We start from the raw sequence: 27,977 nt of genomic DNA, 5'->3' as shown, positions 1-27,977 counted from the left end.
TTACATCTTGTAAAAAGAGGCAAAAAAAAATCTACTTCCAAATGTACACATTTATTTTAAAAGACATCATGTTGATTTATGTAAACGGAGGCAACAGTAAATGTATAACACAAAGAACATTTAATATCAAATAAACACGTTAAAAACATGACAAATGTGCGAAAGATTTGAGTTACACATTCATAGAAGAGCTGAACGTTTACTGTATGTGATTGTGATTATGTTGAATGGCATTATTGCTGTATCTTTAAAATGCAAGCCTGATATGATGAGAATTATTTTTAAACAGTAACCTAGAGGCTAAAATATCTGCTTTGTGGAGCACAAAAGGAAACAGTGTAGTTTCCTTTCCCAAGTGTGTTAGGTAACAACATACGGCAGAAAATAAATTCAAGTGTTTTAAGCACAAGCAAATATTTTGTGTTACAGCCTGGACGCGGTTCCAGAATTGCTTTTGACAGAGTTTGAGTTTTTTGCCTTCCCATCATCCTCTGTGGTATGGGTGACGAGAGCAGGCGAGGGGCTGGAGTGGCGCTGCCGACGCATGAACGGGAACACACTGAACACAAACACACACACAAACTTTTGTTGAAACTGTGGTCTTTGATGACTCGAAATGATTGAAATGATTCATAACAGTTGTATTCTTAAGCTCAAGATGCTTAGGTAGAGTCTAGTGGGGATGGAGCTGTGGACACTTGCTCTGTAAAACTGAAATATACTCCGAGCTCCGGTTGTATACTTCGGTTGTTGTGTCAGGCCCATAGCCAGGGGGGTGTTCGAGTGGTTCGGAAGAATAACCCCTCACTGACAAAGGTCCAAAATTTATCCCATATATGAGCTCGTTTGTCCTATTTTGACTGCTATGATAAATAGTGAAAATAACCCATCCAAAAAGGCTTTAAGACCAAGCGGAATCCTCTGTTGGCTGTCGCTTCGCTGCAACTTCAGTTATTCAGTTTTGGCCAATGCTAACCAATATTTCATTTTGCAATCTGACGTAAGTTAAGTCATCTTTCGCTGCTGCATTGTTTTTAAACAGAGAAAAAATTTTACAAGTAACTTTTATTCTAAATCTTGGACCTTATGCTGAAAACAAAAAATAAGCAATCAAATGGTGTGAAGGACCAAAAGTGGACCATATTGAAATTGATTTGAATACCAATTTGGTGATTTTTACCAATTTTTACAAGCGAGGCTAGAAAAACAGTAAAGTTCTACAATATTATTATTATTATTTGTATTATTATTATTATTATTACTACTACTACTACTATTATTGTTTTTTTTTTCCAATGTTCAAACTAAGGAAAGTCCAGTTTGTTATATTCCTATTAAATGACAATAGACTACAGTTTTTAATTTAAAACTTTAACAGATTCCTAATTTTTTCTATATGATATATGATGCAATAAATATGTATTTTAAAACTAAGTATGTCTCAAATGTCTTTATTTAAATCTTTAGGAAATATTTTTATATCATATTTAAATCAAAAAGTGTGATTATGATGACCATCCAACAAGTTATTTCAGCTAAAAACAGTGCTTAAAATATCACTAAAATGGGCGAATAACTGCAAATGGTCCACTTTTTGAGAGAAAAGAACCACCCCTTTTACCAGGCTGGCTACGGGGCTGTGTATGTGTGTGCGGTTTTACCTTTTCTTGGTCTCCTGTGGCACAATGGCTCTGGCCAATAAGCTCTTGTAGAGATCAGATTTCAAATAGCGAGGGAACGAATCCTACAAAAAACCCAAACCACGTCTGTTGAACTCTGGTAAGAATAATCAAATGCATTTATAGCATCTTTTTACATAATAAAAGCATTTTTTACACTATTAACATCCATTTAATGTATCTGAAGTTAAAAGTAATACTGTTTTTTCCTGATAAATGCAGCGGGCTGCACGGTGGCGCAGTGGGTAACACATTCGCCTCACAGCAAGAAGGTCGCTGGTTCGAGCCTCAGCTGGCTCAGTTGGCGTTTCTGTGTGGAGTTTGCATGTTCTCCCCTTGTTCGCGTCGGTTTCCTCCGGGTGCTCCGGTTTACCCCACAGTCCAAAGACATGGCACAGATGAATTGGGTAAGCTAAATTGTCTGTAGTGAATGAGTGTGTATGAATGTGATGGGATGCAGCTGGAAGGGCATCCGCTGTGTAAAAAATGTGCTGAATAAGTTGGCGGTTCACTCCACAGTGGCTACCCCAGATTAATAAAGGGACTAAGCCAAAAAGAAAATGAATGAATGATAAATGCAGCCTTGGTAAGTGTAAGAGACTTTTCGATTTTGAGCAAACAGTTAAACGCTCTACCTTTTTCATGAGGAAGTAAATATGCATTTGAGCATCATCCAAAACAAAACGATGAGGACGCTTGAGCCCTTCCAAGGTTTTTTCCATGGTCTTGCTGTCGATATTCACCCAGCGACTTGCACCAGGAGCCAGAAACTGCCTGAAAGATCACAAACAGAAGAAAACTCAGAGGCACTGAAAGACGTTATTGAATATGTCAAGGAGAGTAGCAAAGTTAAAAAATTATACATACACTCAAGCCAGAAATAATTCATACCCTGGCAAATTCTGACTTAAATTTTCTTTATTTAACTAATTATTTTCTGACTTTAAATTTGGACTTAATTTCTGACTTAAACTTTCTTTATTTAACTAATTATTTTCTTTATTTAATTTATTTGTTACCAGTAATGACACAGGCTTCGCCCAAAACATAATAAGACGATGGACAAGAGGAGTCACTGTGGGAAAAAGATATTTCGGAGCTTTTGTTTACATTTGACAAAAACATTGTCAGAATTTGCCAGTCATTTCAGGCTTGACTGTATTTATTTCATATTTCAGTATGCTTTTTTGGCCTTCAAAAATTAATTAATTCATTTTCCTTCAGTTTCCCAGGGATGGGTTGCGGCTGAAAGGGCATCCGCTGCGTAAAAGCAAGCTAGATAAGTTGGTGGTTCATTCCGCTGTGGCAACCCCGGATTAATAAAGGGACTAAGCTGACAAGAAAATGAATGAATTAATTTTCCTTCAGCTTAGTCCCTTTATTCATCAGGGGTCGCCACAGTTAAATGAACCGCCAACTTATCCAGCATATGTTTTACCCTGTACTGGAAAACACCCATACACTCTCATACACTACAGCCAGTTTAGTTTATTCAATTCACCAATAGCACATATCTTTGGACTGTGGGGGAAACCAGAGCACCCGGAGGAAACCGATGTGAACATGGGGAGAACATGCAAACTCCACACAGTAACGCTGACTGACCCAGCTGAGGCTCGAACCAGCGACTTTCTTCCTGTGAGGCTACAACGCTGCACCACTCTACATTATATGATATAGCAATGTATTATTATTATTAAATCTTTACTTCTGTGGCAACAACAATCAATGTTACGTACACTTACAACAACAACACTTCAGTGAAACAAAAATTTCTATCATAAGCGAGACATTAAATTTAAACATATAAACCACAAAACCACTTTCAGGAGATTGATAACTACTCCATATTCCAAGATTGCCAGATGAACAGAAGCTGATCACATGGCAGCAACTCAATGCATTTAGGCATGTAGACATGGTCAAGATGATCTGCTGCAGTTCAAACCGAGCATCAGAATGGGGAAGAAAGGTGATTTAAGTGACTTTGAACGTGGCATGGTTATTGATGCCAGTTAGGCTGGTCTGAGTATTTCAGAAACTGCTGATCTACTGGGATTTTCACCACAACCATCTCTAGGGTTTACAGAGAATGATCCGATAAAGAGAAAATATCCAGTGAGCGGCAGTTCTGTGGGTTCCAATGCCTTGTTGATGCCAGAGGTCAAAGGAGAATGGAGAGGTCAAAGGAGAAAGTCACTACTGAGGTATGCAGAAGAGCATCTCTGAATGCACAAGATGTCCAACCTTGAGGCGGATGAGCTACAGCAGCAGAAGACCACACTATGGGGCACTCCTGTCAGCTAAGAACAGGAAACTGAGGCTTCATTTGGCACACACTCACCAAAATTGGACAATAGAAGATTGGAAAAACGTTGCCTGGTCTGATTAGTCTCCATTTTTGCTGCCACATTTGCATGGTAGGGTCAGATTTTGACGTCAGCAACATCAAAGCATGGATCCATCCTGCCTTGCATAAATGGTTCAGGCTGGGGGTGGTGTAATGGAGTGGAGGATATTTTCTTGGCACACTTTGGGCTCATTAGTACCAATTGAACATCGTGTCAACGCCATAGACCACCTGAGTATTGTTGCTGACCATGTCCATCCCTTTATGACCACAGTGTAGCCATCGTCTGTTGGCTACTTCCAGCAGGATAATTCTCCATGTCATAAAGCGTGAATCATCTCAGACTGGTTTCTTGAACATGACAATGAGTTCACTGTACTCAAATGGCCTCCACAGTCACCAGAACTCACTCCAATAGAGCACCTTTGGGATGTGGTGGAACAGGAGATTGACATCATAGATGTACAGCTGAGAAATCTGATGCTGTCATGCCAATATAGGCCAAAATCTCTGAGGAATATTTTCAGTACATTGTTGAATCTATGCCATGAAGGATTAAGGCAGATCTGAACTGGTACTAGTAAGGTGTACCTAATAAAGTGGCCAGTGAGTTTATCTATTTAAACATTTTGTACAAAAAATACTTAAATATTAATATTTAGCAAACTCTGCAAATCCATTTTGCAAATCCACCTAAAAACAACTTTAAATCAACAAGTGTCAGGGATAAATATTTAAGGTCATACTTGTAAACCTCGTCCACTTTCTCGGGAATTTTGGAGCTCTCTCCATGACGAACGTCCTCACAGGCCTGCCAAAAGCACAAGTTCTCCGCTGATAATGAGGGAAAAGCCAAACAAACAGCAAAGAAAGGGGACGAAAGAAGACGATGAGAGGGGAGGAATGAGAAGGGGAACAGGGGAGACAGAAACACGAAAAGTCGTTCCATTATTCATACACAGAGAGAGCGCAGCAGGATAAAAATGGAATCTATTAAAGCTCCAAAAGTGCAAAAGGGAACGACAGTTTTGGGACGCCATGGAGAACTGGGTTGAAGTGAAAGAAACAGTTTTATATAACAGAAGACTTCATTTGAACATGTTAGAAATATTCTTTTGAGGTAAATTTAATATATAAATGTAGCTTATCAATCAGTATTATTTTAGTATGACTGAATATCAATACCAAATCATTTTCCGGTCAGAAAATTTGCTGTAAATTGATCAAAAGTGACAATAAATATTCAAATTCATTCACATCTTCAAAGTAATAACATCTCTGAGCACTTTCAATCTGGGTTTCGCCCCAAACACAGCACAGAAACAGCCCTTACTAAGGTTGTAAATGATCTTCTCTTAGCTGCTGATTTTGGTTTTCTGTCTATACTTATTCTTTTAGATATCACTGCGGCTTTTCATACTATTAGTCATTCACTATTATTGGAACGACTGGCTTCTGTAGGAATAGCTGATAATGCACTTCGCTGGTTCTTTTACTATTTAAGTGACAGAAAACAGATAAAGAATAGATGCTCTGATCCTGTTTCAGTCGTTCATGGTGTTCCTCAAGGGTCAGTATTGGGGCCACTTTTATTTATTATTTATATCTTACCCCTCTAGGTCATATATTTCGTTCTTTTGGCATACATTTTCATTTTTATGCAGACGATATCCAAGATTAAATCTCCACAAGACCTACAACATCTCACCCCCCTTCTGACCTTACTATATGTTTACATGAGATTAACATATGGATGATTAATAATTTATTTAAGTTAAATGCCAGTAAAACTGAAGCCCTTCTGGTTTTATCTAAAGCTCAAACTTTTACTCTGTTTATTGATAACTTCCCAGTCAATTTCTCAACCCACGTGAAAAGTCTTGGGGTTATACGGGAGGGCATGCTCTCGTTTGGTTCTCATATTAGTAAGATCTCACGTTCTGCCGTTTTTTCATTTGCTGGTTTAATATTATGCTGATTGTTGTTTTTACTGCTTGTATTTTTATGATGTGCTTGTGCTCTGCTGTAAGTTGTCCTTGAGTGCTTTGAAAGGCGCCTAAAATAAAAAGGTATTAATAAATATTTTTATAATGTACCATGGGATTATTATTGTTATTTTTTTTTTCAGATTACAAGCATAAATAAAAAATAAATAAATACTGTGTGTTACTGTTTATTCGTTCATATTTTGAAATTGTAAATATATAAATATAAAATATATAAAGCTATAAATAAGTACAAATTATATACATTTTTGTGCCTTTATAACTTGTTACTACACAAAAAGAAATTAATATTTTCAAGCAGCACACTGTTTGATAGCGTTGTTGGCTGTTATACCCACCAGATGGCGCCAATTGTCAGTAAACCAAATATTCATTCATTTTACTTGGGCTTAGTCTCTATTTCCGAGGTCGCCACAGCGAAATGAACTGCCAAATATTCCGTTATATATTTTTCTAGCCGCAACCAAGTACTGGGAAACACCCATACACTCTTATTTACACACACACACACACACTCATACACTACGGAAAATTTCATTCTTTCATTTTCTTTTCGGCTTAGGCCCTTTATTAATCAGGGATCGCCACAGCGGAATAAACCGCCAACTTATCCAGCCAATTTTTACGCAGTGGATGCCCTTCCAGCCGCAACCCATCTCTGGGAAACATCCACACACATTCATTCACACTCACTGCGGGCAATTTAGCCTACCCAATTCACACTATACCACTAATCACTGAGCCACCATGCTGATCCCAAACCAAATACTAAATTGCTTAAAGAAACAATTGTTTTTGCAGATAGCCTCACTTTCAATAGTTTCCCCTATTTAAATAGTTGAGTTTTACCATTTTTTAAACGCATTCAGCCAGTCTCAGGGTCTGGCAGGAGCACATTTAGCTTAGCTTAGCATAAATCATTGAATCAGATTAGACCATTAGCATCGCTCAAAAAACATTTTTAAAAAAGAGTTATGATAATTTTCCTCTTAAAGGCTTGACTCTTCTTTGGTTACATCATGTACTAAGACCAACGGAAAATGAAAAGGTGCCATTTTCTTTCCAGACATGGCTAAGAACTATACTCTGGCAAAATAAACAAAGGAACTTTTTTGTTGTACCATGATTTTACATGCAATGATATAATGTTATGTTATGTAGTTACCTATTCTGCAGCCATGGTACAGTAGCAAAGTTCCTTTATTTTAATGCCGGAATGAGATTATAGTAGTATGGTTCCTATATATACAGTTAGAAGTCAGAATTATTACCCCTCATGAATATTTTTTCCTCCAATTTCTGTTTAACAGTAATAGGATTTTTTCAACACATTTCTAAACATAATAGTTTTAATATCTAATTTCTAATAACTGATTTATTTTAGGGGCAGCATGGTGGCGCAGTGGGTAGCATGTTCGCCTCACAGCAAGGTTATTTTATCTTTGCCATGTCGACAGTAAGTGATATGTGACTAGATATTCTTTAAGATACTAGTATTCAGCTTAAAGTGACATTTAAAGGCTTAACTAGGTTAATTAGGCAGGTCAGAGTAATTAGGCAGGTCATTGTAACATTGGTTTGTTCTGTAGTAAATCAAAAAAAAATATTGCTTAAGAGGGCTAATGAAATTGACCTTAAAATGTTCGTTCAAAAATTAAAAACTTTTTATCTAGCCAAAATAAAACAAATAAGACTTTCTCCAGAAGAAAATATATTAAAGGTAATACTGTAAAAAATTCCTTGATCTGTTAAACATCATTTGGAATTTTTTTTAAAAAGAAACAAACTGTTTATATATATATATATATATATATATATATATATATATATATATATATATATACATACATATATATACATACATACATATATATATATATATATATATATATATATATATATATATATATATATATATATATATATATATATATTATATATATATATATATATATATATATATATATATATATATATATATATATATAATTTTTTATTTATTTATTTTTTTTTATTTTTTTATTACCAACTCTAAAAAACTATAACATGGCACCAGTACATTTCCTAAAGGTTGTTTAGAAAAGCATTGATAAGCATTTTAACTTTTCATAATAGAGTAAGTTACCGCTGAACTCTTTCTCCAGATAAATGAGGAACTCTTTTCTGCCCATCGGGTCGTCCAGCAGCTCCGTGAAGCTGAAGCTCCAGCGCTCCACACGCAGTTTAGTGGGAACAGTAACCCTGAGTCAGCAAAACACAGTTAAACAGAGCAAACACTGACCTGCAGGCTGGACATCAATATACTGCAGGAGTTCAGTAAAATATTCATTCATTCATTCATTCATTTTCTTGTCAGCTTAATCCCTTTATTAATCCGGGGTCGCCACAGCGGAATGAACCGCCAACTTATCCAGCAAGTTTTTCCACAGCAGATGCCCTTCCAGCCGCAACCCATCACTGGGAAACATCCACACACACATTCGCACACACACTCATACACTATGGACAATTTAGCCTACCCAATTAACCTGTACCACATGTCTTTGGACTGTGGTACAGGTAAAACCCACACGAAGTCAGGGAGAACATGCAAACTTCACACAGAAACACCAACTGAGCCGAGGTTCGAACCAGCTACCCAGCAACCTTCTTGCTGTGAGGCGACAGCACTACCTACTGCGCCACTGCCTCGCCTTCAGTAAAATAATAGAATGTTATACACATTAACGTTCAATATACTGTTAAAATTCATCCATGTTTCATGTATTCTTCCCCCCAAAAAATCTGAAATGTTTGTTATCAGGCATCACATTTTCTTGTTACAATAATAATTGCTAAAGCGTTTTACATTCATTCATTCGGCTTAGTGGAATGAACCACCAGCTATTTTGGCATATGTTTTACACAGCGGATGCCCTTCCAGCCACAAGCCAGTAAAGGGAAACACTTATACACTCTTGCATTCACACACATACTCATAGACTACGGCCATTTTTTTTTTTTTATCTAATTCACCTATAGCGCATGTTGGACTGTGGGGGAAACCAGAGCAGCTGGAGGTAACCAGAGTATTTTCAATTAATATCTCAGAATTGTTTTAGACCAATTACCTACTATATATATATATATATATATATATATATATATATATATATATATATATATATATATATATATAATAAATAGCCTATAAAGTAATGAGCACCATGGCAAAAACAATAATCAAAATATCCTTAAAATAAACAGAAAATTGTTTAATCATAAATCAATATTCTCTGTATGTTGAAGTGACAATAATAACAACATATATGTATTTGTGTAAATGTAAAAGCGTATATGTGTTTCCCAGTGATGGGTTGTAGTTGGAAAGGCATCTGCTGCGAAAACATATGCTGGATAAGTTGGTGGTTCATTCCGCTGTGGCAACCCCAGATTAATAAAAGGAAAGCAGAAAAGAAAGCAGAAAAGAAAAGCAGAAAAGAAAATGAATGAATGAATGAACATATTTGTCAATTTGAGGCATTTGTGAATATAATGATAATGATCTGTCATAGCTCACAGTTTAATCAAGATTATTATTAGTGTGTGTTGTTGTGACTCACGCTTCAGAGTTCATGTTCCAAAACAGCACATCATCTGTAATCCAGGGATTGCTGGGAAGACACCCTTGCATTATGGGGTCATGAGGCTGGTACTGCTCACAGTACTTCACATAGCTGCACACATACACACACACACACACACACACACACACACACACACACACACACACACACACAAGCACAAGCACGCACGCATGCACGCACAAGGATTATAGTGAGACTTCTTGCTTTTTAAATGGAGAGTGCATTAGTTCTTGCCTGGAGACTGAATCTACAGCAGAGTAGACACACTAAAACACACATTAATACACGCACACACACTCAGTACCTCTCAAGGCAGATTGAGGACTTGACACGATTCCTCGCCAGGCTCATCCTGTTGTGTTCAATCTGAAGTTGTTGTATAAAAAAAGCAAAAGTAAGCTTGAAAGAAGCCAATTTTACTGTATTCAAAGGCCCATGATAGTATTTAAATTATATATATATATATATATATATATATATATATATATATATATATATATATATATATATATATATATATATATATATATATATTTTTTTTTTTAATGTACAATTATATTATATGATATATACTGTATATATTTTATTTGTGCATCATTCAAAAGTGTGGGGTAGGTAAAACAGCACTAAATACTAAATAGTAAATATTATTAAGAAAATAGTACATATTATTGTAATTATAAATAATATACTAAATATTACTGTAATATATTTATTCTTCAGTGTCAAATTTAAAAATCGTTTAATATGCTTAATTGCGGCTCAAAAAACTATTTTTTTATTATAATTAATGTTGAAAACATCCTTCACAAATTTGTGGAAAGCATGATCATTGTTTTAATCACTGTTTTTAAGGTTTCTTTAAAAAAATCTGTAAAAATAAATTATAAACTGTAATAATAAATAATAATAATAATAAAAAAAAAATATATATATATATATATATATATATATATATACATATATATATATATATATATATATATATATATATATATATATATATATATATATATATATATATATATATATATATATATATATATATATATATATATAAAATAAAAAAAAGTATTTATATTTATACAACAGTTCTGTCTGGTTCTTGAATCTGATAGCCGTACAATATTCTGCCAGTAACAGCACTCGTCCAGCCTTTTCACCCTTCACCCTTGTGTATTACTCCGCCCACATACAGCAACAAGCAGAGGACGCTCTACAGTTTGACAAATATTGCTGCTTTTGGGGAACATAATGTACTTCTGAGGCCTTTTAGTCGCGAATGTAGTTGTGTAGATTGTATTTATGCAGTTTGTTTATAAGTGTAGTGCCTATTTTAAAATATTTATAATTTCTGAGAGACAGTGCGTCGGCAGCCATTAGCTTGTCTTGCAGACTAAAGACGATGTCCATCCACAAGATGGCGACAGAGACGCATAATAAGCCCTAAGAAGCTAAAACAATTTCTAACTACAGTTAATCAAATCATTATTAAACAGGTAAGTGATATTCTAAGTCGATCTCTCTCATTTGTATGTTGTAATGCTGTATTTATACCTTATAACTGTAGTGTATTGAGTGTGGATGGGACTGGAATATGTAGGGTTGCCACATTTGATACAAAAAAATAAGGGACGCATACTGCAGCGGTGGGCACATCCCTTGGGGGCCTAGAGACCACAGTGATCACAGGCCCAATAGCATGGCAGTGGTGGTAAATCGCAAATTAAAATATGTTTTCAGGAATGTATGATCACTTGGACATTAAAATAAACTGTCTTTTATTGAAATCTGTGCAGTCAGTCTTTCTCTTTTACAACTCTGCAGCACTGATATAGCTGATCTTAACTCAGCTGCTGTAACCTAGAGGCGAGTAGAAAATACTAATGAACCTAGTTTTAAAGTGTGGTACTGATAACAGATTTTGACTAAAATGTTTGTCATTATTTGCAGTAACAATTATCCAAACATGGAAACAGTACATAAACTAGATACAAACATTAGCTACACTGTAAAAAAATTATATGATCAATTTGTCCTGGCAGCATATGTTTTTAGGCCATTTTAACTTTTTTAACTGAACTAAGTTATTCCTTCAAGCTAGAAGGGCTATAGCATTATACTGGAAACACATGGATGCTCCATCCATAGAAATGTGGAAAAAAGAAATATTGAACTGTATTGGACTGGAGAGACTAACTTATATTATCAAAGGCAAGCAGAAGAACTTTGACTATCTTTGGGAACCATATATGAATATTATGTAAATTGTGTGTTTGTAAACATGTTTTTTATTTATTAATACCTTTTTTTTTTCCCCTTTTTTCTTTTTTTTTTTTTCCTTTTGTATTATTGTGTTATTGTTTACGTCACACATATATATAATTCAAATATTGTATATGTGTGTATGTGCGTATATGTGTGTATGTATGTGTATGTATGTATATGTGTATATGTGTGTATGCATGTATATATATGTATATGTATATATTTATATTTATTATTATAATTATTATTATTTTTTTTTGTATGTATGGGTGTATATACATAAGAAGGGTGTAGATATGTGCTGTGTAGGCTGCATTGTTGTCTGTATGCCTAGTTGATGGGGTGAAAAGGAAAAAAATCAATAAACATATTGGGAAAAAAAAAAACTGAACTAAGTTAATCATGCTCTGTCTTAATTTTCTAAGTTTTGCAAGCTGTTTTAAGTCAGTTTAACGTAATATAAGTTCAATGATTCATGTCCCTGTGATTTCAGTTGTTGACATTGTTTTACTCAGTTAATATTAAATACATTAGTATTAATTTCACAGACTGTTCTTTATTTCGTTTAGAAAACAGTAAATTACAAAACAAAACAAAAAAGACTCCAGCTAGATTTTCACAGACTGGGTCAAATTTTTAACATTATTAAACAATTAACCCAAATAATGTTGATAATGATTACACTGTTATTACCATGTCTGCTTCGAGAGAGACTTGAGGTACGAAGAAACTGTCTGACTGCTCTGATTTTTGCAAGCTCTGTCATTGCGGGAATGCTGCTCGCCAGAGGCATGTTGCCCCACAGACCACAGAGAACGCTCTCCGACAAATCGTGCAGTTAACTTAATAAGAATTTCCAACACTCTGCAGCCAGCTGTTTGTTTCCTCCCACTCTCCGCAGTATTTTTGCAGTTGCGTGCGTTTAAACTCTGAAACTTTAAGACGCGGAGGGTTACTAGAGAAGCATCTGCTATTACTCTCTGTCAAGACTTGACAGACTCTGCTTAGACCCACCCTCCTTACTGGACAGTTAAAAAGACCAATCAAACTAATGATGACATCAAGTATTATCCAATCAAAGGTAGGAAATGAGGCATCTTCATAAAATGCGTGTGGGATGATTTGCATAAAAAAAGCTACTTTTATTATTTGATTTGTTTATTTATTCATTGTTTTCTCTTTTAATTCATCTTCTGAAGTCTACCAGGGGTGGGATGGGTGGGAGTGGGTTTTAAATTTGCACTTGTTTTTTTTTTTTGTCTGTTTTACGTTGTTTTCTGAAAAACTCAATAAACAGATGTTAACAAAAAAAAATAAAAAGCTACTTTTAGAAAATGATTAAAAAAAAAAATACAGGACAAAACCCCGTCCCGTATTGATTCAAAACGGGACACGCAATTTCATTCTCAAATACGGGAAGATTCCGTATTTTAAGGGACGGGTGGCAATCCTAGGCATATGTGTTGGCAGAAACAGAACAAATGGCGGCTTTTCTTTTAGCGTTTTTCCTTATCGCAAACACAACAGCAATCTGGTAGTGTTTGTGTTGCTTTTTTCGGCGTTAATTATTGTAATATCCCGATTGCAAAAGAGAAATAATATAAACTGTCATACTGTAGGGAGATATCTGTAGACGAATGGCATTTCATGTCACATTCAGCTTTATAATCTTAAAATGTCAGCAAATTCACGTTTTACCATCACTTCAGACATTGCGCTATAGAATCATTCAAACACTAGCTTTAAAGTGACATTAGTGAATTAGTAATGGCTGTTCTGACGTCAGTTGCAAATGAAAATGAATGGCGAAAGAAAGGTTTTTAGACTCTGTGTTTGATTTTCTTTTTTATACACACGATTATGCCATCGAACTGTTGTATAAACACAATATCACACTCGTAGCAGGCTGAGTGCCTTAGCGTCCCACTAGTTTCCATATACAGCCACATTGCAATGCTTCCTGTGTGATATTGCTCATATTCACACTCAGAAATCATTTAATATGCTTAATTGTGGCTCAAATATTTTTTTATTATCATTAACGTTGAAAATATCCTATATATCTTTATATGTAAATCTTTTACAGTATGTATATAATTATATGTATGCTAAATATATGTGCTAATAATAATTAGATACAGTATATGTATTACTGAACCCAACACTTGCTATTAATAAAGCAAACACTCACCTCTTTTTTGTAGAATTCTGCATTCTTTTCTGAAATGTACAATCACAAAACACCTCTCAGGATTCCTCAAATGTGGCTATTAAACACTTCTGTCTCTAAACTTTACGATCTTGCAGTGAAATGAAATGTCAGCAGGAAATGAGGCAGTGTATTGGAGATTACTTACTTGATTAAGGATGCATGGTAAAAACAGAAATAAAGAGAAACACAAGCTGTAGATGATGCATGAGAGACTCTGCTGTGAATGATTGCTCATACTGTACATTTGTATGTGGATCATGTGTTGTTGTGGATGTGTTTTTATTGAGTTCACTGACCAGCTGCACGCGTGTGTTCATTGTTCTTCTCTCGGGCCCATAATTCATAATATCCAGTGTCCCCGGCTGAAAAATGACAGATATACAGCAGATAAATGACAATATCCTTGTTTATTTGTATATATTCACTCATGTTGCAACCAATTGAAATGTTTTATTCAATTTACAAACGTTTTACAGTATTAACAAATGAAAAAGAATCAAATATTTTTGACCCGAAATACATGCTAGCTGAGGTTATATATTCATGCAAATCTTAAAGGGATAGTTCACCCAAATATGAATATTCTATTATCATTTACTCCCAAATAGTATGGAAGTCAATGGTTACAGGATTTCAGCTTTCTTTAAAATATCTTTCTTTGTGTTCAACAGAAGACAGAAACACATAAAGGATTGAAACAACTTGAGGGTGAGTAAACAGTGAATACATTTAAATTTTTGGGTGAACTAACCATTTAACTAATTTTTCCTACTCATAAAAAACTTTTAATTATTACTATTATTATAACTATTAATATTACTAATTATAACTATTAGTTAATTAATTAATTATGTTTTATCGCTGTGCTGTCACTTGACAATGACTTCCTTTATCATGGTGATTTCATCCTGCATAAAAAAAAATAATAATTCAAAACGTATTTATTTTATTTTAATTAGTAGCCAAATCGCCTACACTCAACGGCCACTTTATTAGGTACACCTGTCCAACTGCTCTTTAATGCAAATTTCTAATCAGATGGCAGCAACTCAATGCATTTAGGCATGTAGACATGGTCAAGATGATCTGCTGCAGTTTAAACTGAGCATCACCAAAACTGGATGATATAAGATTTGAAAAACGTTGCCTGCTCTGATGATTTCTGCTGCGACATTTGGATGGTAGGGTCAGAATTTGGTGTCAACAACATGAAAGCATAAATCCATCCTGCCTTGTATCAACAGTTCAGGCTGGTGGTGGGGGTGTAATGGTGTGGTATTTTCTTGGCCCACTTTGGGCCCATTAGTACCAATTGAGCATCGTGTCAACGCCACAGCCTACCTGAGTATTGTTGCTGACCATGTCCATACTTTTATAACCAGAGTGTCTCCATCTTCTGATGGCTACTTCCAGCAGGATAACGCTCCATGTCATAAAGCGCGAATCATCTCAGACTGGTTTCTAGAACATGAAAATGAGTTCACTGTACTCAAATGGCCTCCACAGTCCCCAGAACTCAATCTAATAGAGCATCTTTGGGATGTGGTGGAAAGGGAGATTTGCATCATAGATGTCTAGCTGACAAATCTGCAGCAACTGTGTGATGCTATCAGGTCAATATGGACCAAAATGTCTGAGGAATATTTTCAGTACCTTGTTGAATCTAGGCCAAGAAGGATTAATGCAATTCTGAAGGCAAAGGGGTGTCCAAGCCGGTACTGGTAAGGTGTACCTAATAAAGTGGCCTTTGAGTGTATATTTGAATAAAAAAATGTTCTGTAAACCTTGTTTATTCCAGGCTTTTAAACTAAATCAAATCCCAGTAAATTCTGCATGGCAGGTGCATTTACAAGATTTCACAAATACACAACACTAACACACACACACAGTGACAATATAGGAATGAAATGGCCTCTAAATCCATCCCAGATTAAATCTTCATCAGGATTCCTCGTTAAAATGCCCCTGCGCAGGACTGTAAGAGTAACACACACACACGCACACAAACACAAACATTCACAGTCACTTAGTAACAGAATATCCTCTTAAGCGCTCAGCCAAAAGATGGAACCATTAGAGAAATACCCCCACACACACACACACGCACAGTGTTTCCACATCACTCTCCACGCTGTTATTCATACACTTCTTTTAAGCTCATGTTAAGCAGTGCACTGATATTTGGCACTCATGTATGAGGCACCAATGACTTCCAGTCTATTTTCTCTTTTCTTCCGCTGGTGTCTGCACTCGTCGTCTCCTTTCATCCCCTTCCCCCCTTTTTTTTCTCCTCTGCTTTGCGATGCTTTTAACTCACTGGCTGAATATTTCATAAGCAGAAGCAGGATACAGATATGAGGGCATGTGGCAGACGGGTGCAGATGCCGGCTCATGCTTTTGACATTGAGTTTTTTTTTCTGAAAGGTTTGGATAAAACTGAACTACTTTTATTATGGATCAAGTAAAGTCATGTTCAATTCATATCATAATTATTAACACATTTTTTAGTGCTACCTAATTGTATTTTTATTTACATTTTACAGCTACACTGTGAAAGACTATCTGTTAAAGAACAGTTCCTGTATTTTATGATTCACAACTGTTTTCAGTTTATTTACGGTTGTGAATTGCATTATGGGATGTTGATCTCTGCTCTGTCGACATTTGATGTTAAAAATTCAACTCTACGGTTTAACAAAGTGACTTTTATTGACATTCATTTATTTTCCTTCAGCTTAGTCGCTTTATTAATCTGGGGTCGCCACAGCAAAATGAACCGCCAACTTATCCAGCATATGTTTACACAGTGTCTTTCCAGTTGCAACCCAGTACTGGAAAACCATACACACTCCTTGTACTGTAGGGGAAACCAGAGCACCCGGAGGAAACCCATGCGAACACATAGAGAACATGCAAACTCCACACCGAAACGCAAACTGACCCAGCTGGGACTAGAACCATCAACCTTCTTGCTGTGAGGTGACGGTGCTATGGTTCTGCTAGTGTTTTTTCTTTTATAGAGTTCAGTACTTACAGGAGGTCTGTTCACTAGCCAGAACGCTTGTTCCTGACACTCCAGCACTATACGATCTGCCTTCCGACGCTGTTTTGATGCCCTTAACACAAGAAATAAAACATAGCAAGACCACTGAACACTAAGCATGAAATAATAGTTATAAAAAGGTTGGGACAACAACCTTTAGATCAGCTTGTATTGTTTTTATAACCATCAGAGTGTACGATTAATATTTCTTTCAGCATAAAACTTCAATCAGGCTGAATCATGCAGATTTTTATGAATGATTGATTGTAATGAGGAATTGCTTAAAGTGAGAAGCATCGTGACGGTATTTGGATGCAGCCCCTGCTGAGAACACTGCCCTTACCATGTTATGCTTCCTGTTATAAATTATTTAAGCAGCTTACAATTTAGTATTTACTACTCTACCACTCAAAAGTACCTCAAGCTGAGTAAGACTTTGAGAAAAATTGTAAAAAAAAAAGTCCTTAATGTTCAGAGACAACATATATAAAATCGATATAATGACATAAATAGCTCTTTTATATTTTAATGTACAGTTTAAGTCAGAATTATTAGCCCCCCTGAATTATTAGACCCCATGTTTATTTTCCCCCTAATTTCTATTTAACGGAAAGAAGATTTTTTCAACACATTTCTAATCATAATAGTTTTAATAACTCATCTCTTTGTCATGATGACAGTAAATAATATTTGACTAGCTATTTCTCAGGACTCTTATATACATATATACATATATATGACATTTAAAGGCTTAACTAAGTTAATTAAGGTAACTAGGCAGGTTAGAGTAAATAGGCAAATTTTTGTATTATAGTGGTTTGTTCTGTAGACTATCAAGGAAAAATATAGCTAAAAGGGGCTAATAATTTTGACCTTAAAATGGTGTTTAAAAAATTTTAAACTGCTTTTATTCTAGTCGGAATAAAACACTTTCTCTAGAAGAAAAAATATTATAAGACATACTGTGAAAATTTCCCTGGTCTGTTAAACTATAAACTATAATAGAAAATATCTAAAAAATAATAAAAAAATTCAAAGGGGGCTAATAATTCTGACTTTAACTGTACACTACAATTTAATTTATTCCTGTGATATGAATTTTTGGCATCAACACAGCATCGGTGTCACACAGGCCTTCAGAAATCATTTAAATCATTTCAAAGTGATTGGTGGATCTGGTGTCACATATGTTTAAAAGGGAGGTGCAACTGAAAGAAGAAGGCAAGCTCATTCTGGCATTTGGCACCTACTAGATGTTGTTATTAGTATACATGCGATTTATTACCATCAGCTCTGCTGTTTACCCCCTTGTTTGTGCAGGTTTATGTGCTGCGTTAGACATTATGAAAATAAGCGGCTGCATCTATGCTCTGTAATTCATGCAGCGTCAGTGGATTACTTGTAGAAATTTCCACTCCCATCTGTGGGATTTTCCCTGTTTAGTTAATCTGATCCTAAGTGTTTTGTGTGTGTGTGTGTATGTGTGTGTGTGCGCGTGTGTGTGATGGAAACGTAGAGTTACCTGAGCTGCTCTCTTGCCTGCATCACAACAAAGTCCCAGGTGTGGTTGATACGTTTATGTAAAGCATTATAGCACTCCTTACAAAGACAGAGACATAAACAACGGGTTAACATTGTACAGGTGTAATGTTCTTAAGCATTTTTTTGTGAGTATCTATACTTTACTTGAGTGTTGCGGTTTCTGAAGGTTGGTTTTATATTTGTACAATAGTTCAGTGACAAGCTCCCTATATTGTTGTTGAATATTTAATCCAAATTCAAATGCAAGTATGACTTCAAAACAACATTAGCACTGTTTATTTGACTGTGAACAACTTTGATAGACATTGGCTGCTAATATGATTTCACCATGTAGAATTGGTAAGGCAAGGCAAGGCAAGGCAAGTTTATTTATATAGCACATTTCATACACAGTGGCAATTCAAAGTGCTTTACAAAAACAGGAATAAAAGAAACAAGTAAAATAAAAATAAAAACAAATAAAAATTAGTAAAAAAAACACAAAAACAGGTAAAATGTGATATAAAAGTATGAAGAAGAAGAGAAAAACATAATAGTGCGATCTGTCGGACGCAGCACCGTGCTCATTCAGTAAAGACACAGCTAAACAGATGTGTTTTCAGTCTTGATTTAAATGTGCCTAATGTTGGAGCACATCTGATCATTTCTGGAAGCTGATTCCAGCAGCGGGGGGCGTAGTGGCTGAAAGCTGATTCACCCTGCTTTGACTGAACTCTTGGAACTTCTAGTTTATATGATCCTAAAGATCTGAGTGATCTGTTGGGTTTGTATTCAGTAAGCATATCTGTGATGTATTTAGGTCCTAGGCCATTTAGTGATTTATAGACCAGTAACAATACTTTAAAATCTATTCTGAATGTAACTGGCAGCCAGTGTAGAGACCTGAGGACAGGTGTGATGTGCTCTGATTTTCTGGTTCTGGTCAGAATTCTGGCAGCAGCATTCTGGATGAGCTGTAACTGTCTGACTGTCTTTTTAGGAAGACCAGTGAAGAGTCCATTACAGTAATCCACCCTGCTGCTGATAAAAGCATGAATACTTTTCTGAAATTATATTTTTATGGAGAAAGTCTGAATGTGCGAATATAAAACCAACTTCGCCTCAATGGCAATAAGACAGACAGCAGTGGCACCTGTTACTCCTTTGATTTTTTGTTTTGTTTAGGCTACATTTAAAAAAAGATTAAGCTTTTATTTACAGCCTTACTTTTACTTTCATTACTTAAGCATTAAATAGTAAATAGTAAAAATACTTTTAATACTTAAGTATGGTAAATATCAGATATCTTAACTTTTAATAAAGTAATATGCCAGTAAACAGTGACTTTAACTTTTACCAAAGTCCTTTTCTAGTAAGATATTTGTATTTTTAGTCAAGTAATATTCTCAACAGTGATTTTAAAGCCATTTTCGAATAAGGTATCTGTTTTTTAACTCAAGTAAAATGCCAAACAGTGACTTTAACTTTTAGCAAAGTCATTTCCTAGCAAGGTATCTGTATTTTTACTCAAGTAATATGACTAACGGTGATTTTAACTTTTACTAAAGTCCTTTTCTAGCAAGGTATCTGTACTTGTATTCATTCATTCATTCATTTTCTTGTCGGCTTAGTCCCTTTATTAATCCGGGGTCGCCACAGCGGAATGAACCGCCAACTTATCCAGCAAGTTTTTACGCCGCGTATGCCCTTCCAGCCGCAACCCATCTTTGGGAAACATCCACACACACATTCACTCACACACTCATACCACTGCGGACAATTTAGCCTACCAAATTCACCTGTACCGCATGTCTTTGGACTGTGGGGGAAACCGGAGCACCTGGAGGAAACCCACGCGAACGCAGGGAGAACATGCAAACTCCACACAGAAACGCCAACTGAGCCGAGGCTCGAACCAGCGACCTTCTTGCTGTGAGGCGACAGCACTACCTACTGCGCCACTCCTTCGCCCCTTCTGTACTTTTACTCCAGTAAAATTCTATACAGTGATTTTAACTTTTACCTTAGTCATTTTCTAGTAAAATATCTGTATTTTTAGTCAAGTAATATGCCAAACAGTGACTTAAACTTTCACCAAAGTCATTTTCAAGTAAGGTATCTCTACTTTTACTCAAGTCTGGCTTTTAAGTACTGTATACACCACTGCCAAATGGTGTGGTTTTGCATTTACCCACATACCTTTTCATACTCGATTAATTCTCCTTGTTTTCTGATATTCTTCTTGGCCAGGTAGATTGCTAAAACACATATAGATAGATATATAAATAAAACATGCCTTCCGAAATGTCAGGATTTTGTATTCTTAATGCAAAGAAATGCTTTTTGGAATAACATAAGAGTTAATAAGTGAGAATTTCACTTACCATAGTCTAGTTCTGAAGCAGGCCAGCGTGTAGACATCCAGTAATACGGTGTCTGAGAAAGGCAGAGAATTAAAAAGGTGTCGTTTTTTGAATATAGAATTTTATGCTGATACAACATAGTGTACATTTGTGTGTATTGACCTGAAAACGATATGCTGATTCGTCAGCTTTCAGAATAAGGTTTCTGGGTTCTTTTAAAGGGTAAATGTAGCCATACTTCACGAGAAACTGTCCAATGTGCGCTGCTTCTAAATAAGAACAAATAAATGATCATGCATTCTCATTTCAGAAAAAGTTATTAAGAATTTACTAGATGGAAACAAAACTAGAATGTGCACTCCAAACTGATAATAGTGTTTATTTTAGTTCATCAAGTTTACTAAAACAGTTGTTCTCAACCGCGTTCCTGGAGGATCACCAGCCCTGCACATTTACCATGTCTCCTTAACCAAACACACCTGATTCAGATCATCAGCACATTAGCAGAGACTGAAAGACCTTCAATGGGTGTGACAGACAAAGGAGACATCCAAAACATGCAGTTCTGGTGGTCTTCCAGGAACATGGTTGAGAAACACTGGACTAAAACATAAAACATATTATATATATATATATATATATATATATATATATATATATATATATATATATATATATATATATATATATATATATATATATATATATATATATATTTTTTTTTTTTTACTTCATTTCAGTAATATCCATATCAAAAATGGCTTTGTTTTTAGTTAATTTACCCTGATTTACACAAAAAAGTCCATGATTTCCTTTGACAGTTTCAACTTAAAAATTGCTACATTTTATAGTAAAAAATATGACAAATAACACATTTGATTATATGTAAAATTAGCAAAAATAAAATAAAAATATTATTTTCAATTATATTACCATCCGATACTATTCCTAATAATATTATCCAATACTATTACTAGCCAGTTCAATCTGCAGAACATATTTAAAAGGCCAACTTGATCACCTAATTTTGTTGCTTATCCAAGATGGTCAACCAGCTTGGATTACACATATGTAAATTTGTTTTGTGTTCATTTATTCTCTGGAGTTCGAATCCATTAGCAGCGCTGATACCACCCTCTATGGTTTGAGCTACAGGAACACAGCTTAAATAATCACTACGGAACTATGGCATCTACAGTAGTTATTTTCCTGACACACAAACATTTCCAGTGGAGAACATAAACTAAACCAGTGGTAGTTCTATTTAAACAAAAATCCCTCCGATTCAGTCTAAGCGTTGCCTGCACAAGGTGTTTCCTCAGTGCGGCACTCAGATCCTCCAAACTCTCTGGAGTCTTGTTTATTCCAGTCACAGCTGTGTGCAGGACAGCTTGTTTATTAGGGCTTTCTGAACCACACAGCCTGTTCTCGCTGTGACGTTTGTTGCATTTATTATTAAAAAACTCGCACACAACTCGCTCGCATTATATAAAATCTGACTTTAATGTGCCAAAGCCACTTTAATAAGCTATTTCACTCCCCGAGGATTGTATATGTGTTTTGTAGTCCCTCAAGAGGCACATAGAGAATTATGTTGTCCCCAGAGAACACTGTGTAAACCACACAATGGTGACTGGACAACTAAAGGAAATCACCACAGCAGAAATAGCATGGAAATTATTACACACACAGCCTCTGATTTACACACTGCAAATCTACAAAGATGCAGGAGCAACATAGAAACTTATTATTATTATTTTTTTATTAATATCAAATGTATTACTTTTTATGCACTTTAAAAATTTGTAAGAATGTAAGGACTTCTTTTATCCAATTCTTTTTAATTTTGTTATTAAAGGTTATGTATACGCAAGTATGCTCCAAATAAGTTACAACATTTGCATTTAGAAAATGAAGATATTTAATTACTTTAGTCTTTTACTTCTGGCACTATTGTGCAAATATTTTGATGACATCATCCAGCACTTCAAATCTTTTGTCCAATCAAATGCTCTCTACAATCTGAAACATCCCACCCATTCCACTATAAATAGACGTTATAATACCTGTTGCTAAAATAAGTCACTTTTCTATATATTTTTCCAATATTTTCACATATTATGAATTATATCTTACCCCAGAAATATGACTTATATATATATATATAAGAAAATATCGGAATTGCAAGAAAAAGTCATATTTCTGGGATGAGATGTAGTTCATATGTGAAAATATGGGAAAAACATTTAGAAAAAAAAAATATTATATATATATATATATATATATATATATATATATATATATATATATATATATATATATATATATATATATATATAAAATTATATATATTTTTTAAATATATATTTTATTTGAGTTTTAAAAACTCAAATAAAATATATATTGAACAAAAACTCAAATAGAATTTATATTTAAAAAATATTTAATTACATTTAATTACTGTGGATATATATACATAATTATGTATTTTTCAATATAGATTTTATTTGAGTTTTTATTGTAGTTATCTTTGATATGATACATTATATGATTTATTTTCTCAGAATTGCTATAAGTAAACTTGCAATTAAATGTTAATTTCACAATATTGTAAATCTTAAGAAATTTACAGTTCTGTGGTAAAAAATAATTACGTACAAAAAACGGAATTGCATGATATCATCTCAAAATGATGAATTACAGAATAATATATATATATATAATATATTCATGTCTTACTGTACCTTCATCAGAAATAGTTAACTTCTTAATCAGCCATTCAACAATGTCTGCACCTAAAATCACAGAAGACTGGTATCAACATAAACACATGCATAAACACATCTTTCTAACAGCAGAACTGACCAGTAAGCAAATAGCAGAGTATAAAATTAAAGGGGCACCTATGATGAAAATCAACTTTTGTAAGCTATTTGGACAGAACTGTGTGTAGGTATAGTATGTCCACAGTCACATTGAAGTGATATAAACACAGCAAGTCTCTATTTAAAAATTTCCTGACGTTAAAATACAATCTAAATCCCAGTGACTTTGAGGCCCACAGCAACGTGACATAAGGAGTGTGGTTTTCCCCACCCACTGAATTGATTGACAGACGCTATGTCTCCATAATAACATGCATACACATTTCCACTGAACATTTTTTTTTCAAAATTTTTTTTTATTCAAATATTTGTTAGAACTCTCTGTGATTTTTATATGTTTAATAAGTTTAAAAAGTATTTAAAACAGAGCATATTTGTAATAAAGACTGTAAAATCGCTATCTAATTCTTAACCGCTATAATCACCACGGCCACATGGTGTCAGTAAATGCTAATGTGTGTGTTGGCATTGCCAACGCCAATGGCAAACGCCATTTGTGTGTGACTCATCATTTCAGAAAGGCTTGATTAAACGCCACCACAAATACATGACATAAACTTGGTATTTTGACTAATGAGCTTTATTTCAGCTTCATCCGAGTCTGTCTCTGTCACTGACAGCTGTTTATCTGACGTTAACACATGATAAGAAGCAGATATGTGTGTAAACGTTGGGCGGGGAGAAGCAGTCCATTTGCATTTAAAGCCACAGGCTACAAAAACAGCTACACTGTACCCAGACATCAAAATGGGCATCATCTAGAGGCTATAATAAATAATCAGATGGGTGTTTTGAGCTGAAATTTACAAACACATTCTGGAAACACTAAAAGGCTTATCTTACATCTTGTAAAAGGGGTAAAATAGGTGTCATTTAATGACAGCAGCAAGCTCAGAGAGGATATAAATTTCTTAATAATCTGCAATAATCTGCTGTTTTTAATATAAAACATCTACCATATATTCATTTTCTTGTCGGCTTAGTCCCTTTATTAATCCAGGGTCGCCACAGCGGAATAAACCACCAACTTATCCAGCACGTTTTTACACAGCGGATGCCCTTCCAGCCGCAACCCATCTATGGGAAACATCCACAAACACCCATTCACACACACTACGGACAATTTAGCCTACCCAATTCACCTGTACCGCATGTCTTTGGACTGTGGGGGAAACCGGAGCACCCCACGCGAATGCAGGGAGAACATGCAAACTCCACACAGAAACGCCGACTAAGCTGAGGATCAAACCAGCAACCCAGCGACCTTTATGCTGTGAGGCAACAGCACTACCTACTGCGCCACTGCTTCGCCCCATCTACCATACATAAACAGGGAAAACGTTTGCCTAAGCATCACATTTGACCATGTACATTTCTTTGATTTTCCAAAGAAAGTGATTTGTTTATTTACACACAGGCCGGTGTCCTCTGAGAGAGCAGTGCAAGGCGCAAAACATGCACTGTTAGACTAATTAATAACAAGAAAAATGAGCACCGAGATCGAAAGCGCACACAGGAGTCTAATTTCACTGCGCAAGCTACTATTGATTCACTGTCCTCATGCGCACTCCAGACTTTCCCAGATACAGTGGATGCGTTTTGATATTAAATGCATGGTATTTTCAGAGTAACTATTGTAGTTAGTGCCTCAGCTGTCTCTCTAATCGTGCCAAAACATGTCCGGGGCTGGAAAATAAGCAGAGCACTTTCATCCATTTGGGATTATCAAGCGAGAGTGAGTGAAGTTTGATGCAGTCATGGAGAGAGAGAGAGAGAGAGAGAGAGAGAGAGACAGAGAGAGATGTAAAGCCTTACCGGTCATTGCATGTGGGATGACTGTAATAAGCAGACGCTGGTTGCGCAGCTTGATGCCCATATCGGGGTCCTGCATAGAAATGATCATGCGCTCCATCTGTTTGTGGGTATGAATTAAATATTGTTCAATTAGAAACGCTTTCATCTCAGTGCAAAAAGTGAACTTCATGCAATAAAATGTGGTTCAAACTGTGAGAAAAAAAGAAAAATGTATTTGTAATAATACATTACGTCTTTTAAACAGTAATGCTGGTTTTTGAACATGTTTCGTGGTAATTCTATGTTTTTATAAATGCATTATGGTGATATTGTGTTGTAGTCATGGCTATTTTATTTCATTCATTCATTCATTTTCTTTCCAGCTTAGTTTCTTTATTAATCTGGGGTCACCACTGTGGAATGAACCGCCAACTTATCCAGCATATGTTTTATGCAGCGGATGCCCTTCCAGCTGCAACCCAACACAGAAAAACACCCATACACTCTTGCATTTATACACTATGGCTAATTCAGCTTATTCAATTCACCTGTATCGCATGTCTTTGGACTGTGGGGGAAACCGGAGCACCCGGAGGAAACCCACGCGAACACGGGGAGAACATGCAAACTGCACACAGAAACACCAACTGACCCAGCCGAGGCTCGAATCAGCGACCTTCTTGCTTTGAGGCGACAGCACTACCTACTGCGCCACTGTGTCGCCCCAACTGCCATTTCATTTTATTGAATTTTATTAAATTATATGAATTGTCTTTTAGGGTGTTTGAGCTTTATATCAACTGATTTTTTTCTGCCAAACTGTGAAAATGAGAAACATGTCTTTTAAATAAAAAATAATAATAATTAAATACAAACTTTATGCAACTTTTAAAGCTATTTTTACATTGAATAAAGGGATTAAACATTATTTAATTATTTATGTTATTTAATTATTTATATATATTTAAAAATTATGTTCAGACGGTTTGTTTGTAAAAACTTCAATATATATATATATATATATATATATATATATTGAAGTTTTTACAAACAAACCGTCTGAACATAATATAATTATATATAATATATAATTATATATATATAATTATATATATATATATATATATATATATATATATATATGTATATGTATGTATGTATATATATATATATATATATATATATATATATATATATATATATATATATAAATAATAAAATAATAAAAATAAAAGTTGAGATATAATAGCAATGATGGACGAAGCAGTGGCGCAGTAGGTAGTGCTGTCGCCTCACAGCAAGATGGTCGCTGGGTCGCTAGTTCGAGCCTCGGCTCAGTTGGCTTTTCTATGTGGAGTTTGCATGTTCTCCCTGCGTTCGCGCGGGTTTACTCCAGGTGCTCCGATTTCCCCCCAAATACATGCGGTAGGCTAAATTGTCCGTAGTGTATAAGTGCGTGTGTGAATGAGTGTGTGTGTAGATGTTTCCCAGAGGTTGAGGCTGGAAGGGCATCCGCTGCGTAGAAACGTGCTGGATAGGTTGGAGGTTCATTCCGCTGTGACGACCCCAGGTTAATAAAGAGACTAAGTCGAAAATGAATGAATAAATAGCAATGATTATAATCAGGGTATCACCATAATGCATGTCCAATAAATACTAATGTCTTTCATATTTCTCATTTTCACAGTTTGTCTAATAATATAATCATGTGATTTGAAGCATCAACATCTTAAAATTCATTAAACAAAATTGAAATAAAATGTGAATTGTAATAGCAATGACTGAAAATATGATACCACTATCATGCATGTTCACAAAACACACTATCATCATGAAAAATGTTCAAGAACAGTGTTAGTGTTTCCAGTCAAAACAGCTGATGCTTTTTTATGTTTGACTAATTGACGTCTTTCAATCATTTTTTACATATTTTCAGTTGTATTACTATAAGATACTGACTAAAAACAACAAGAGAATTATAAATATAGCTAGTTTGCAAAAATACCCGTCCTAAAGCAGACATTTGATATGGAATGGTTAAATAAATCATATTTTGTGGGGTTTACCTTGGTCAAACAGGGCATTTGCTGTCTCTGCACGCCATCCTGGCTGAGTGTGTTGATGGTCATGTTTTCTGCTGCTGTGGATGTAAAGTTGAAGAGAGCTGGACGGGTTTGTTTGTGCTGCTGCTCGGAGTCTGCTGTCCCGTCAGAAGTGAAGCTGAGGAGGA

General features: G+C 35.2%; 1 protein-coding gene across 10 annotated transcripts; it reads right to left on the bottom strand.

Annotated features, from left to right (window-relative positions):
• Positions 1 to 35: 35 nt before the first annotated feature.
• rgs11 (regulator of G protein signaling 11) lies at positions 36 to 27,977 on the bottom strand. Of its 10 annotated transcripts, none has more exons than XR_012401420.1 (17): positions 27,814 to 27,977; positions 25,769 to 25,865; positions 23,813 to 23,863; positions 21,231 to 21,337; positions 21,090 to 21,141; positions 20,905 to 20,963; positions 18,707 to 18,783; positions 17,176 to 17,257; positions 14,287 to 14,503; positions 14,121 to 14,149; positions 9,966 to 10,027; positions 9,638 to 9,751; positions 8,161 to 8,276; positions 4,776 to 4,863; positions 2,315 to 2,453; positions 1,662 to 1,744; positions 36 to 559 (listed from the first exon to the last, which is right to left on the bottom strand). XR_012401420.1 is itself a non-coding variant. In XM_073945522.1 (17 exons), the coding sequence occupies exons 11-17, from the start codon at positions 10,010 to 10,012 to the stop codon at positions 424 to 426; spliced, it is 723 nt and encodes a 240-aa protein (XP_073801623.1). In that variant the 5' UTR covers positions 10,013 to 10,027; positions 14,121 to 14,149; positions 14,438 to 14,503; positions 17,176 to 17,257; positions 18,707 to 18,783; positions 20,905 to 20,963; positions 21,090 to 21,141; positions 21,231 to 21,337; positions 23,813 to 23,863; positions 25,769 to 25,865; positions 27,814 to 27,977; the 3' UTR covers positions 36 to 423. The 10 variants fall into 10 exon arrangements, 7 of the variants coding, with proteins under 7 accessions (XP_073801623.1, XP_073801629.1, XP_009304227.1 ...); XM_073945522.1 differs by having other exon boundaries at positions 14,438 to 14,503; XM_073945528.1 differs by having other exon boundaries at positions 14,438 to 14,503; positions 21,231 to 21,334.

The sequence above is a fragment of the Danio rerio genome, chromosome 1 (genome assembly GCF_049306965.1).
Source record: "Danio rerio strain Tuebingen ecotype United States chromosome 1, GRCz12tu, whole genome shotgun sequence".
Lineage (NCBI taxonomy): Eukaryota > Metazoa > Chordata > Actinopteri > Cypriniformes > Danionidae > Danio > Danio rerio.
The sequence above is the reverse complement of the archived record's forward strand: the minus strand, read 5'-3'. Positions and strand labels throughout refer to the sequence as shown.

Excerpts from the sequence above, each read along its gene's own strand:
- rgs11 (NM_001347835.1), bottom strand. The coding sequence starts at position 27,876 with ATGACCATCAACACACTCAGCCAGGATGGCGTGCAGAGACAGCAAATG. Across the intron at positions 21,142-21,230 it reads AATCAGCATATCGTTTTCAG|ACACCGTATTACTGGATGTC; the intron begins GTCAATACACAC and ends TGCCTTTCTCAG. Across the intron at positions 8,277-9,637 it reads TGGAACATGAACTCTGAAGC|GGTTACTGTTCCCACTAAAC; the intron begins GTGAGTCACAAC and ends TTGCTGACTCAG.